The sequence below is a fragment of the Trachurus japonicus genome, chromosome 22 (assembly GCF_045865225.1).
Source record: "Trachurus japonicus isolate A0001 chromosome 22, Traja_1.0".
Taxonomy (NCBI): Eukaryota; Metazoa; Chordata; class Actinopteri; order Carangiformes; family Carangidae; genus Trachurus; species Trachurus japonicus.
In genome coordinates, this window is record NC_140928.1 from 509,254 (window position 1) to 523,455 (window position 14,202).

At 44.0% G+C, this 14,202-nt stretch overlaps 2 protein-coding genes across 2 annotated transcripts in view; both read left to right on the plus strand.

Annotated features, from left to right (window-relative positions):
- Positions 1 to 8,357, plus strand: part of mgaa (MAX dimerization protein MGA a) — a 40,512-nt gene extending 32,155 nt beyond the window's left edge. The window contains exons 20-25 of the mRNA XM_085767967.1: positions 675 to 751; positions 1,692 to 1,777; positions 2,873 to 3,505; positions 4,241 to 4,378; positions 6,470 to 6,598; positions 7,769 to 8,357. Coding sequence (XP_085624093.1) covers positions 675 to 751; positions 1,692 to 1,777; positions 2,873 to 3,505; positions 4,241 to 4,378; positions 6,470 to 6,598; positions 7,769 to 8,259 — 1,554 coding nt within the window. The 3' untranslated portion in view covers positions 8,260 to 8,357. The remainder of the gene's footprint in view (positions 1 to 674; positions 752 to 1,691; positions 1,778 to 2,872; positions 3,506 to 4,240; positions 4,379 to 6,469; positions 6,599 to 7,768) is intronic.
- A 2,666-nt stretch (positions 8,358 to 11,023) lies between these two features.
- Positions 11,024 to 14,202, plus strand: part of mapkbp1 (mitogen-activated protein kinase binding protein 1) — a 67,721-nt gene continuing 64,542 nt past the window's right edge. Inside the window, exons 1-2 of the mRNA XM_085768154.1 lie at positions 11,024 to 11,122; positions 11,156 to 11,301. Of these exons, the coding sequence (XP_085624280.1) occupies positions 11,167 to 11,301 (135 nt within the window). The 5' untranslated portion in view covers positions 11,024 to 11,122; positions 11,156 to 11,166. The remainder of the gene's footprint in view (positions 11,123 to 11,155; positions 11,302 to 14,202) is intronic.

A 14,202-nucleotide genomic window follows, 5' to 3' on the forward strand; every position in this document is an offset into this window, starting at 1 on the left:
TCCAATTTTTCATCTTTATTCATTTTTTGCCGTTAAATACACACGTGCGCCGCGACAGCTGATCAGTGTGCTCTGTCTCAGCTGATCGCGCTCTGGAGGTTAGATCGTCCAATGTAGAAGTGTTTTTATACAAAGTGCAGCCAAACACCAGGCTGAAGGAGCAGCAGAGCTCCTGACAGCTCTCCTGCAGCTCCTCTGTGGAGCTGCAGGAGAGCTGCAGGTGAACCAGCTGGAGAGCAGCAACGTCCTCGTTGTTTTTTTGTTTTTTTTCCTCAGCGCCGTAGTTACAGGTGATGCACATCTATGTCCGTGTAGGTTACATTTATTGTCTGATCTTCCTTCATGGGGGCTGCTGCTCATACTGTCAGTCCTCCTGTGGAACTTTTAGCTACTAAATATGACTGAAGGCAGTGAACTCTGCACGTGTCGACACGCCCCCATGAGTTGACGACATAAGGAGCTAATAAAATAAATAAATAACCGATAGTATTAATCGGTCAAAGTGCTTGTTATCGGTTAACGGTTAAACGGTTAATCATGTGCATCCCTACATGAGACATTAGAGATGAAAGACATTATAAACGGGACAGTAGAGACATGAGACATTAGAGACATTAGTAGAGACAGGTGTGACAGGTGTGACAGGTGAGATGACGTTTCTGTGTTTGCGTCAGGAGGGGGAGGAGCCATGCGTCATTTCCGTGGAGACCAGTCACCTGGACGCGGCTCCGAGGAGGATGAAGATCAAAGAGTAAGAACCGACTGAAGCATCATCATCATCACCACCATCATCACCACCACCACCATCTGTTTCCATGGAGACAGGATTGACTTGATGTGGTGAATGATTTCATTCTGCACGGTCACAGAGTTATTGATCAGAGCAGCCATCAGATTATTGAATGAATGAATGAATGAATGAATTGTATTTATTTCGGTATACATCAAGCTTATAAAACCAAAAGGGTGTAGGTTGAAGCCAAAGCTTATATACCCCGACCCCTTTTACCTTAAAGGGATAGTAGCATTTTTTTAAAGTGTGGTTGTATGATCTCCAAATAGCCTCTAAGTACTTTAATTGCAGTAGAAGACTCTCTGCACTCCTCCCGTTAGCAACGCCAGCCCATAATAGCCCTGCCCAGAGATTTACAACATACAGTGTTAAAAACACAGTTTATATTTGGACCTAACCAACTCACGTATCCCTCCGCCCAGGGTTAGCGCCCGCCGATCAGCAGTTGGTTAGGTCCAAATAAAAACTGTGTTTTTCCTGTAAAAAATTATATTATAGTGAACAATGGAACTGTGTATTTTTTTTCAGGTAAAACCTCTTTTAGGCCGTGAAAATAGGCCGTTTCTTTGGGTCTGTTCACAACACTGTATGTTGTAAATCTCTGGGCAGGGCTATTATGGGCTGGCGTTGCTAACGGGAGGAGTGCAGAGAGTCTTCTACTGCAATTAAAGTACTTAGGGGCTATTTGGAGATCATACAACCACACTTTAAAAAAAATGATACTATCCCTTTAAAAAAATTTTTTTTTTAATGTATACGCATTAATACAAAAGGATCAGATCACAGACATTTTTGATCGGAGCAGAGCTGATGGAGCGGTCCGATGATGTCACACGACTACTTCCTGTTCAGATGACATCACCTGTGAGTGTCCAACCAGGTGTGTTTCTGTCCACAGCAGCAGCAGCAGCAGCTCGGAGACACGGCGGCTTCAGCCTCGGCAACGGACCGAGGAGAAGAGACCGAACCAAAGGAAACACAAAGGTAAAGACCCAGGTGGAGCTCAGCTGTTAAAGGAGAATTACTGTTTTTTTTTACAATCTGGACCTTATTTCTAGCATAAAATCCGATCATTTCCTCCCCCAGATAACTCTGGTGTCATTACAAGTGGTTGTGATGAAATGAGTCTACAGGGCAGCAGAATGCAGCCTCTACACTGCAAAAACTCAAAATCTTACCAAGAATATTTGTATCTAGTCAAAGCAAATGTCATTCTACTTAAAATAAGACTCATCACATTAATTTTTTAGACACATTTTTAGTTTTTAGACACTTTTTACTTCTTTCAAGCAGATTTTCACTTGAAATAAGTAGAAAAATCTGATAGTGGAGCAAGTTTTTCTTTCTTATTACAAACACAAAAAACTTATTTTCACTGGCAGGTTTTTCTACTTATTTCAAGTGAAAATTAGTTTGAAACAAGTGAAAATGATCTAAAAACAAGTTCATTTTTAGGTGATGAGTCTTATTTTATGTGGAAAGAGATTAGTTTCGACTAGAAATGAGACATTTGGACAAGAAATAAGACAAATATTCTTGGAAAGATTTTGAGTTTTTGCAGTGTAAATAACACATTATCTTTATTTATTTATCTATATTTAGTTCTGATAGGCTAGTGCTATTCCCCATCTATATTTAGTTCTGATAGGCTAGTGCTATTCCCCTCTGTAGGTTGACCTACTGACCTCTCACCTGGATCATCCAGGTGAGAGGTCAGTAGGTCAACCTACAGACCCCGGATGTTGATAACAGCTAACCCCGGACTCAGAGGGGAATAGCACTAGCCTATCAGAACTAAATATTGGTGAAATGAAGGAGTTTCTCTGCAGATAATGTGTTATTTAGAGGCTGCATTCTGCTGCCCTGTAGACTCCATTATACGGATAAACGCGCCTCTCGGCTGGAGCTCATTTCATCACAACCACTTGGAATGACACCAAAGTTATCTGGGGGAGGAAATGATCGGAGTTTATGCTAGAAATAAGGTCCAGATTGTAAAAAAAAAAACGGTAATTCTCTTTAATCTGAGAGTCAGTAGAATAGTAGGTGGAGCTCTGACCTGTAGCTGTGTCCATGCAGGTGTGCAGCAGACTGACCTGAGGAAGCTGCAGCAGCAGGTGGAGACGCTAGAAGAGACCTACAATGGGGGCGTGGCCTCTACACCTGAAGGGGGCGTGGCCTCTACAGCTGCAGGGGGCGTGGCCTCTGTCTCTACAGCTGCAGGGGGCGTGGCCTCTGTCACTCTGTTAACAGAAGACGAAACCGATGAAGACGTCCAGATCGTGTCGTCATATTCGCTGCTGCCACAAGCTCCGCCCAGTCCTGATCCGGCCCCTCCCAGTCCCGTTCTGGCGCCTCCCACTCCTGTTCTGGCTCCTCCCAGTCCTGTTTTGGCCCCTCCCACTCCCGTTCTGGCTCCTCCCGCTCCAGTTTTGGCTCCTCCCACTCCCGTTCTGGCTCCTCCCGCTCCAGTTTTGGCTCCTCCCACTCCCGTTCTGGCTCCTCCCGCTCCAGTTTTGGCTCCTCCCACTCCTGTTTTGGCCCCGCCCCCAGCCGCCTCGCCTGTCGAGCCTCAACAGGTGCTGCAGGTGTCAAAGCCCCTCCCCCCTGCTGTTGCTCCATCCCATAATGCACCAGTGAAGCGGACGAGGACGATGCCTAACATCCTGTCCCGCAGCAGAGCTCCAGCTGCTGCTCCCGTCCACACGGAGAGTGAGTACATATTGATTATTGATTGATCAGGTGAAACTCTGAAGAAGGTCTCTATAAAATCTGTTTTTCCGTTTAATTTTATGGAAATTCTGTTTTTTTTTTTTTACTTTTTACTCTTATTTTCCCACCAGAAAGAGTGTTTTTAATATTAATGAATAAAATGTTCACAAATGAAATAAAACTGACTTTTCATTTATTGAGGGGAAAAAACTAACTTTTTCCAGTAAAATAAATGATATTAGTTGAATAATAATGTCCTTGTTTCCACGTGGCTTTTAGACAGGGGGGTTATCATGTGTTTTTATTCTTCCAGTCAACAGACTGTTGCAGAACTAACAAAACACCCAGATTTCCTTCTCCAGACAAACGTTTCTCTTCATTTTTTTTATTTTTATTTATTTATTTTTGCATGAACATATCATTTAAAACACCATGAACAATCATCATGACTGGGATGTGCAAAGGGGAGCTATGAAACCCTAAAGGGCTTCTATGAAAACCTCACCCACATATTCAAAAACCAAATTTGTTACAAGTTAAAAACAAGAACACAGGGAATAATTAAACAATAACGAAAAATAAGTAGAAAAGTAAGTGACTGAACAGTAAATATAAGGAAGTAAGGAAAAATACACACATGAATGAATAATACAAAACTATAATAATGAATCTCAGCGTTTCAGTGGTTAGAACAGACAGAACAGAGTGGTAACTGTGACCTTTGACCTTCTGCAGGTGAAGCTCCGCCCCTCAGGGCTCTGCTGCCCACCGAGGTCCTGTCTCTGGTGGGTGCAGCGTTGCCAGGGCGACCGGTCATGACGCTCAGCCCTCTGGTCTCCGGGCCGACGGTGCTGCAGCAGAGCTCTGCTCCAGGTACGGACCAGAACCAGAACCAGAACCAGAACCAGAGATATTCAATATACGGAAAGATGCTCCAAGGTTGTGTCCTAAACTCCTCCCTCCTCCCTACTCACTATCTAGTGAATTCAATATAGTGACTCACTGGTCAAATGAAAAACACTTTCTGACACGACTCCGCCGCACAGTTAATGACGTATTATGTCGCGTAATTAAAACATAACGGCCAGTGCAGGTACCATGGATACAACCATGGTAACGGCCGGTGTAGAGGAGTAAAGCAATATATTAAGCGGTAATATATATATATATTGAAGCATCAAAGATGTTCAATCAAACCCACATAGTTTGAAACAACATTCAAAACACACACAGCCAGTGTCACAACTAAGCATAAAGTCCGCTAGCTTAATGCTAACGTTAATGTAAAACCCCATAGACGGGCTAACAGAAATTAGCATCGATATCCAGAGTCTGTGGTCAGTTTATAACGCTTGTTAGGAAATTTGCTCCGACGTTTGTTGTGGGAGTCTGTGGAAGCTGCAACCGGACAACTCTGACAGCTGGACACATTTATTGAGGCTGCTGCTCTACTGCATTTATTTGGTAGCTACACCGGTCACTACTGCATTTATTTGGTAGCTACACCGGTCACTACTGCATTTATTTGGTAGCTACACCGGTCACTACTTCATTTATTTGGTAGCTACACCGGTCACTACTGCATTTATTTGGTAGCTACACCGGTCACTACTGCATTTATTTGGTAGCTACACCGGTCACTACTGCATTTATTTGGTAGCTACACCGGTCAGACCAAGGACAGACCATAATCTGTGTTCACGTTAAGTTGTCCCATTGGAGTCAATACACTCCAGGCTGTCTCTGGTCTCCCTAAAGGGGCGTGGCCGAGCAGAAGCCTAGTGACATCATACAGGAAGCTGACTCCTCATGGAAGCTCTTGGTTTATAAACCGTTAGGGCTGGGCCGATACGCTTCTGTGCCGATTCGATTCTCTAACGATTTTTGGGTCCCGATTCGATTTAAATTGCGATTCGATTTTACCAAGTATTGCGATTTTATATTTCAATTATTGTGATTTTCTTTCCTTAAACAAGAGCAGGTTGAACCAAACACTTGACAATACATCATAAGTAGGGCTGTCAAACGATTAATTTTTCTAATCGCGATTAATCGCATTTTTTCCATAGTTAACTCTTAATCCATAGTTAACTCTTAATCTCTATTAAAAATATTATATATGGCGCTTTGGACTTTCAACACTCCAAAGTGTTATAATCTCTAGACAAACAACTTTTAGACCAGACCTAGCAGGCCTAGTACCTAATCATAACACATGATGCATGAAACTCACACAGAATTGAAACGAATTGCATCCAGTGGAAATTGCCGTTACTTTGCTACACCTCTGCCTGGCCATGTGCATTTGTTTACAACAAAGCCATCAAAAAAATCAATACATGGCGATGTGCATTTGTTGACAACGAAGCCGTCAAAAAATCAATGGATGGAGCTGTGGATATATGTTAGACTGTGTATATTTGTGTAGCAACCAACTTGAAGGTGCCTTACCGCCACCTACTGGACTGGAGGTCCCACACTCCAGTCCTCCAGTCCAGCAGACAGAGGACAAAATGGGCCGCGATTAACCGCGATTAAAAAATTTAATCGCGTTAATTTTTTTAATTAATCTCATCGCGATTAACGCGTTAACTCTGACAGCCCTAATCATAAGTCATATTTACAAAAAACAATACACACGACATCACATCAGTTTGTCTGTTGTGTTGGTTTGTTCACATAGATATCTGTGAACAAACCAACACAACAGGCCGGTTTGACTTTGTCCAGTGTAATGGCACAGAAAGAATACATGATCGTACAATGAAGATTGGTTGTCCCAAAAAAAAAAAAAAAATCGATTCTTATATGAGAATCCATTTTTAAAAATTGCAATTAATATAAAAATCTATTTTTTTTTTTGCCCAGCCCTATAAACCGTCTTTGACAGAAACAACTCGGCCTCAACGGGCTCTGCTTTTATTTTGAAAAGTATCTAACAGTGGTGTCTCTTCCTGTCGGTAGGCGTGGCCTCGGTCACCCTCAGCATCCCCAGTCTGGCCAATCAGCAGCTCCGCCTCGCCTCGCAGCCCCGCCCCCCCCTCGGGAAGATCTTCACTGGCTCCGCCCCCTTCACCATCAGGAACCTATCAGGTAACGGCTCCTCGGCCGCGCGTTAAAGGAGCAGTGACAACAGTTTTACAACCTGGACCCGGTCGTTTCCTCCCCCGGATAGAACTCTGATGTCATTAGGATCCTTCTGACGACATTAAAGGAATAGTTCACCAAATAAAATATGAAATTCAAGTCATTACTGCCTCCCCCTCATGCTGATGAATACTCCGGAGTAGTTTTTTATTCCTCAAAGGTCATCTGGAGACCCGGGAGGCCGGTTCCTAGTCCAACCAAAACTTTATATGAGAGTAATAATAGGGACCGACACAAAAACGTCCATAAAACTACACAACAACCATTTAATATTCCTCCACACTGCTCGTCCACTGCAATCTTCCTATTTTGAAACATCTTGCTCTTGCTTTCATATTTCATCTCATATTTGTTCAAACTCTGGTTGCAGTTTTGTCTAAGTGATTTTTATTTTACATTATTTTATTGTCTGTATTGTATTGTATTGTTTTGTCTAGTTTCCTTTCATTGTATTGTGCTGAGTTGTGTTATGTCTTGATGTTAAATGTGTAGGACCCCCTCGAAAAAGAGTTGTGACAACCCAAGGGGCTCATCCTAAGAAAATAAACAGCTTCATTTTTCCAAGTGTCCTGAAGGGAGATAGTCCAGAGTTCACTGGAAACTACCTCATTTAGGACATTTTTACAGCCTCAACAGTCCTGGATTGAATTATTAGAGTATTAGAATATTGTATTAAATGAGGTTGTTTCCAGTGAACTCTGGACTATCTCCCTTCAGGACACTTGGATTGCAGTGGACGAGCAGTGTGGAGGAATATGAAATGGTTGTTGTGTAGTTTTATGGACGTTTTTGTGTCGGGCCCTATTACTATTACTCTCATAAAAAGTTTTGTTTGGACTAGGAACCGGCCTGAATTTCATTTTTTGGTGAACTATTCCTTTAAGATCCATTCAGAGCAGCGTATATCTGTATCTATATAGTAGGAGTGACAGTATTTCATATCATACCATCACTCCCACTATATATATATATATATATAAATAGTCGTCTGAAGGATCCTAATGACATCACAGTTCTATGGGAGGAAACCACCAGGTCCAGGTTGTAAAAAACGTCACTGCTCCTTTAATCGTCAACGAGTTCGTTAACTAACGAGTTTTTATTTTCCGTTTTCAGCCTCGAACCTGAACCAGCTGCTGCACCTGGTTCCCCCGGCAACACAACAACAGCCCCCCCCTCCCCCTCCCCCGGCGGAGGAGGAAGGTCTGTCGTCGCTCCTCAACGAGATCGTCTTCCTCAACCAGCGGCCCGTTTCCACGGCGACAGCAGCGGCGGTGGGCGGGGCCGAAGAGCAGAGCCACGCCCACGACTCCGACCACACCGTTGCCATGGAGACGGAGGAGGAAGAGGAGGAGGGGGAGGGGCCTAAAGACGGCAGCTTGGCCCCGCCCCCTCTGCTGCAGATGAAAGTGGGAGGAGCCAAAGTGGCGGCGGCGTCGCCCGGCAACAGCAGCAACACGGCGGCCGGCGGCGGCAGCACCATGGCAACACGAGGAGGGGGGGGCGGGGCCGCGGCGACGGAGGGGGGCGTGGCCTGGAGGCCGATGCCCCGGCTGGTGATGATGTCACAGCAGACTCAGGCTCCCATTGGCCGACTCGTCCCCTGATGAAACGCACGACACGTTGGCGTGACGGCCAATCAGGCGTGATGTGGCGGCCCAGCTGTCGCCATGACGACCGGCCCAGCTGTTGCCGTGACGACCGGCCCAGCTGTTGCCGTGACGACCGGCCCAACTGTTGCCGTGACGACCGGCCCAGCTGTTGCCGTGACGACCGGCCCAGCTGTCGCCGTGACGACCGGCCCAGCTGTTGCCGTGACGACCGGCCCGACCTTCAGTTCGTCGTTCGTCTTAAATATTTATTTAGTTTTTTTCTGACTGAACTCTGCAGCGGCGGCGGCGGCCGACCGGAGCAGCGGTTGCCAGGTAACCGTTACCGTGGCTCCTCGGTGTCACATGGTCACACGACGTAGCGCCTCCGACATCCAAAGACCTGTGTGTGTGTGTGTGTGTGTGTGTGTGTGTGTGTGTGTGTGTGTGTGTGTGTGTGAACGCTGCAACTCAGGGTTATTTTCACTATTGATCACCGATCGATTGATTGATTGATTGGCACCGCTCCGTGTTGATGGTTTTGGGGGCGGGGCTTCAGGTTTTGGGGGCGGGGCTTCATGACGACACTACGGCTACGACTCATCTGGACTCAGCTGTTCGCCGTTCACAGGTCGGCTGCGTTGCTGGTTTTCTTATATTTGTATTTTTTTACGTTTCGGTGTAAATATAAGTTGTGGAGCCGCGCGTTGCTGCTCCGGGAAGATTAATAAAGTTTGAAGAACCAAACTGACTCCGCCCCCTTTTTCCTTAAAGGTTTCCTTAAAGGGATAGTAGCATTTTTTTTAAAGTGTGGTTGTATGATCTCCAAATAGCCCCTAAGTACTTTAATTGCAGTAGAAGACTCTCTGCACTCCTCCCGTTAGCAACGCCAGCCCATAATAGCCCTGCCCAGAGATTTACAACATACAGTGTTGTGAACAGACCCAAAGAAACGGCCTATTTTCACGGCCTAAAAGAGGTTTTACCAGAAAAAAACAACATACACAGTTCCATTATTCACTATAATATAATTTTTTCCAGCCCTTCAAAGTTCAGGAAAAACACAGTTTTTATTTGGACCTAACCAACTCACGTATCCCTCCGCCCAGGGTTAGCGCCCGCCGATCAGCAGTTGGTTCGGTCCAAATAAAAACTGTGTTTTTCCTGGAAAAAATTATATTATAGCGAACAATGGAACTGTGTATATTTTTTCAGGTAAAACCTCTTTTAGGCCGTGAAAATAGGCCGTTTCTTTGGGTCTGTTCACAACACTGTATGTTGTAAATCTCTGGGCAGGGCTATTATGGGCTGGCGTTGCTAACGGGAGGAGTGCAGAGAGTCTTCTACTGCAATTAAAGTACTTAGGGGCTATTTGTAGATCATACAACCACACTTTAAAAAAATGATACTATCCCTTTAAAGGTTCACCAAAGTGCTGCTCAGTGATTTACATACAAGACACAGAATGGGTTAGAGAAACGTAACGAGGATTAAAAATAAAGATAAAAAAATACTTTAAAATGAATAAAAAGGAATACTAACAAATAAAATCAACTGTTCAGGTTCTTTTTTGTCAGCCATGTTTCTGTTTCTGAGTCTCCTGGACACTTTATAGGAAAATAAAGAGCAGAATGAATCAAACTGAATTCTACTTGAAACATCTTTTCAAAATAAAAGTTTTCCTCGTTTTCTCCATCTGTTTAAAACCTCACCTGATTAATGATTATAGGCATCATAGGCTTCATGTTTCATGTTTCAGCTCATTAAATAAAAACATAATTATCGTTGTCATTTATATTATTAATATGATGTTTTTTATTATTATTATGCTGTAGATGTAAAGGTAAAACATGAAGTGTTCATTGTGAAGCTGCAGTTTGTGTCTTTGCCGCTCGGTGTCGCTGCTGTTGAGTTGCGGTTGAGCTGCAGCGTGGCCCGGCAGCCGGAAGTCAGGTGGGTCCTGTCAAATTAAAAGTTTTGTATTTACCTGGAAAAGGAGGTTTTGTCCTTTAGAATAGAATAGAACATGTTTCTGTCATTTTACATGCGCAAAGAAATGAAAATGTCAAACCAGCTTCAGTCAAGGTCGTAAAAAACTATGAAGGGGCATAAAATAAAATAAAAATAAAAAGTGTTAAAACAAAAACCAAACACACAACCATCCATTTTTCCATCAGCCGATTGCACAACCCCACACTGCACCAACAGCTGTTGGTTTTGTGAAATGTGTTTATTGTTGTAGAGAAGTTTGATGTGTTACAGTCTGAAGCTGCTGTAAATACAGAGTAAGGGACCAAAGTTTTTATTCTTGTTTCAGAAATAAAACTATAAATAAACAAAGTCTTCATTTACAGTGAAACAGATTGTTCAGTGTCTAAAGTGCCGTAGAAGGTCTGTTTATTCTGCAGGATTTAAACTGTGTACCACTGAGTTTGTTTTTTAACTTTCTCCTCTAAATCTGGTTAAACTCGTTATAACATCAAAACAACAAAGACACGGGGTCACGTGCTCTCAGTTAGAATCAAAAAGCTTCATAGTTTTTATTGTGAAAAGCCGAACCGGAAGTGTTGGTGATGTTGCCGCACGCGGTGTTGACGCTGGCGGTGCGTAAAGGCGCAGTCCGCTCAGTCCGCTGCGTCTCTCGGTTCTGCGCCGCGGCGGAGGAATAAAAACGATGCGGAGCGGCGGCGGCGGAACCGAAGAAGCCCGTGACCCGGATCAGTCCAGAACCAGAACCAGAACCAGAACCAGAACCAGGACCAGGACCAGGACCAGGGACCGGCAGGCGGCATGACCAGAGCAGCGGCAGCAGCGGAGAGAGCGACAGACAGACTGATCCTAGTAGCTAGTAGCCCGGTGGTAGCCCGGTGGTAGCCCGGTGGTAGCCCGGTGGTAGCCCGGTGGTAGCCCGCAGCTAACGGCGCGATGACCGCGGAGGGAAGCGGCGGCGGCGGCGGCGGCACCATCCGCAGCCGCATCAAGAACCTGCTGCGCTCCCCGTCCATCAAGCTGCGGAGGAGAAGCGGCGCGGCGCGGCACAAGGACGAACTCAGCGGCAAGGTGCGGTGCATAGATAGATAGATGGATAGATAGATGGATAGATAGATAGATAGATAGATAGATAGATAGATAGATAGATAGATAGATAGATAGATAGATAGATAGATAGATAGATAGATAGATAGATAGATAGATAGATAGATAGATAGATAGATAGACTTTATTGATCCCAAGCTGGGAAATGACAGTGCAGCAGCAGCATTACACAGACACACAGTGACGATAACAACATATAGTATAAGAATATAAAGAATAAGAATATAAAGAACAAACTATACACAATAAAATAGTAAAATATAAAGAACAAACTATACATAATGAAATACAAATAGCAAATAAAATAAAATGTGATGTATAAAAGTATATACAACAACAAATCGGCAGCGTTGACTTTAGTGCAAAGTAGAAAATGTGCAATGTGTGCGTTAAACTAATATACCACCGATCTATAATCAATAATCAGTGATAATGATCATCTTCATTGATCTGAGCCACGTTGGTTCATTGTGTCGCTTAATAACATTGATGACGTCACTCACCTTCAGAGTAAAAGTCCTCACTAATGACAGGTGTTGCCTATCCCACACCGGGATCATCCCTATGTTCCCGCTTTGTAGCTATGGGACCGGGAACATATAGACCTATTTCTGAGTGAGAAGTTGAGTTGTGACTTGGAGTGAGAAGTGTAGGCTAATTGTTGCATTGGTTGGGTTTAGGCAATGAAGAAAGGAGTTGGTTAAAAGTTTAGTAAAAAGACCAGGTAGAGGCTAGACAGGCCAGATAAGTAGAGAGAGAGTCCATCAACCAGCAACAGTGGGGAACATAGGACCTTTTTGGTAAAAAAAAAAAGGGTCCTATGTTCCCCAGTATGTAGTATGTGCTTTTTGGTAAAAAAAAAAAAAAAAAGGGAACATAGGGCCCTTTTTGGTTAAAGCGGGGAACATAGGGCCCTTTTTGGTAAAAAAAAAAGGGAACATAGGGCCCTTTTTGGTATTAACGGGGAACATAGGGCCCTTTTTGGTAAAAACGGGGAACATAGGGCTCTTTTGGTTAAAGCGGGGAACATAGGACCCTTTTTGGTAAAAACAGGGAACATAGGACCCTTTTTGGTAAGAAAAAAAAAGGGAACATAGGGCCCTTTTTGGTAAAAAAAAAAAAAAGGGAACATAGGGCCCTTTTTGGTAATAACGGGGAACATAGGGCCCTTTTTGGTAAAAAAAAAAGGGAACATAGGGCCCTTTTTGGTAATAACAGGGAACATAGGACCCTTTTTGGTAATAACGGGGAACATAGGGCCCTTTTTGGTAAGAAAACAAAAGGGTACATAGGGCCCTTTTTGGTAATAACGGGGAACATAGGGCTCTTTTGGTTAAAGCGGGGAACATAGGGCCCTTTTTGGTAAAAAAAAAAGGGAACATAGGGCCCTTTTTGGTAATAACGGGGAACATAGGGCCCTTTTTGGTAAGAAATGGGAACATAGGGCCCTTTTTGGTAAGAAATGGGAACATAGGGCCCTTTTTTGTAAAAACGGGGAACATAGGGCTCTTTTTGGTAAAAACAGGGAACATAGGACCCTTTTTGGTAAGAAATGGGAACATAGGGCCCTTTTTTGGTTGAAGCGGGGAACATAGGACCCTTTTTGGTAAGAAAAAAAAAGGGAACATAGGGCGCTTTTTGGTAAAAAAGGGAACATAGGGCCCACTTTGGTGAAAACAGGGAACATAGGACCCTTTTTGGTAAAAACGGGGAACATAGGGCTCTTTTGGTTAAAGCGGGGAACATAGGGCCCTTTTTGGTAAAAAAAAAAAGGGAACATAGGACCCTTTTTGGTAATAACGGGGAACATAGGGCCCTTTTTGGTAAGAAATGGGAACATAGGGCCCTTTTTTGTAAAAACGGGGAACATAGGGCCCTTTTTGGTAAAAACGGAACATAGGACCCTTTTTGGTAAAAAAAAAAAAAACAGGGAACATAGGGCCCTTTTTGGTAAAAACAGGGAACATAGGGCCCTTTTTGGTAAGAAAAAAACAGGGAACATAGGGCCCTTTTTGGTAAAAACGGGGAACATAGGGCCCTTTTTGGTAAAAACAGGGAACATAGGGCCCTTTTTGGTTAAAAAAAAAAACCAGGGAACATAGGGCCCTTTTTGGTAAAAAAAAACAAAAAAAAAAACAGGGAACATAGGGCCCTTTTTGGTAAAAAAAAAAAAAGGAACATAGGGCGCTTTTTCAGAAAAAGGAAACATAGGTGCGCTCCCCCGACACCTGCATGGGTCCTCCTCACCTGTGTCTTCTACTGTCCTCGATGGCCTCTATTGTCCACTAGTGTCCTCTATTTACTTCTGTCTTCTACTGTGCACTACTGTCCTACAAACTGAGGGAAGTCTTTAAACCAGCAGCTGATCGATCACCTATTGATCGCTGATCGATCAGCTGACTCACTCACTGGTCAATAAAACTAAACCAGTCGATCGGCTTCAGGTGAAACCGGATCAGAGACAGAGACCGAGTCCTGGTCTGGTCCGTCCTGTCTGGCCACATGACTGTTGGTGTTCAAGAGTAAACATGGTGAACAGACACACACACACACACACACACACACACACACACACACACACACACACACACACACACACACACACACACCTACAACCCCCTGCTGCTGCTGCTGCTGCTGCTGCTGCTGCTGCTGCTGCTGCTGCTGTTGTTGTTGTTGTTTGATGGTGACGTTGAGTTTGATATTGAGGACGATGATGATGTTGTTGATGCTGATGTTGTTGATCTATGTGGTTGCACTTCACCTGAAATCTGCCTTTTGTTGAATGATTGTGTTGAGGTGTTGTATGTATGTGTTTATGTTTTTAACACCTGGACTGAAACCAAACTGACCAAGTTGGGACAA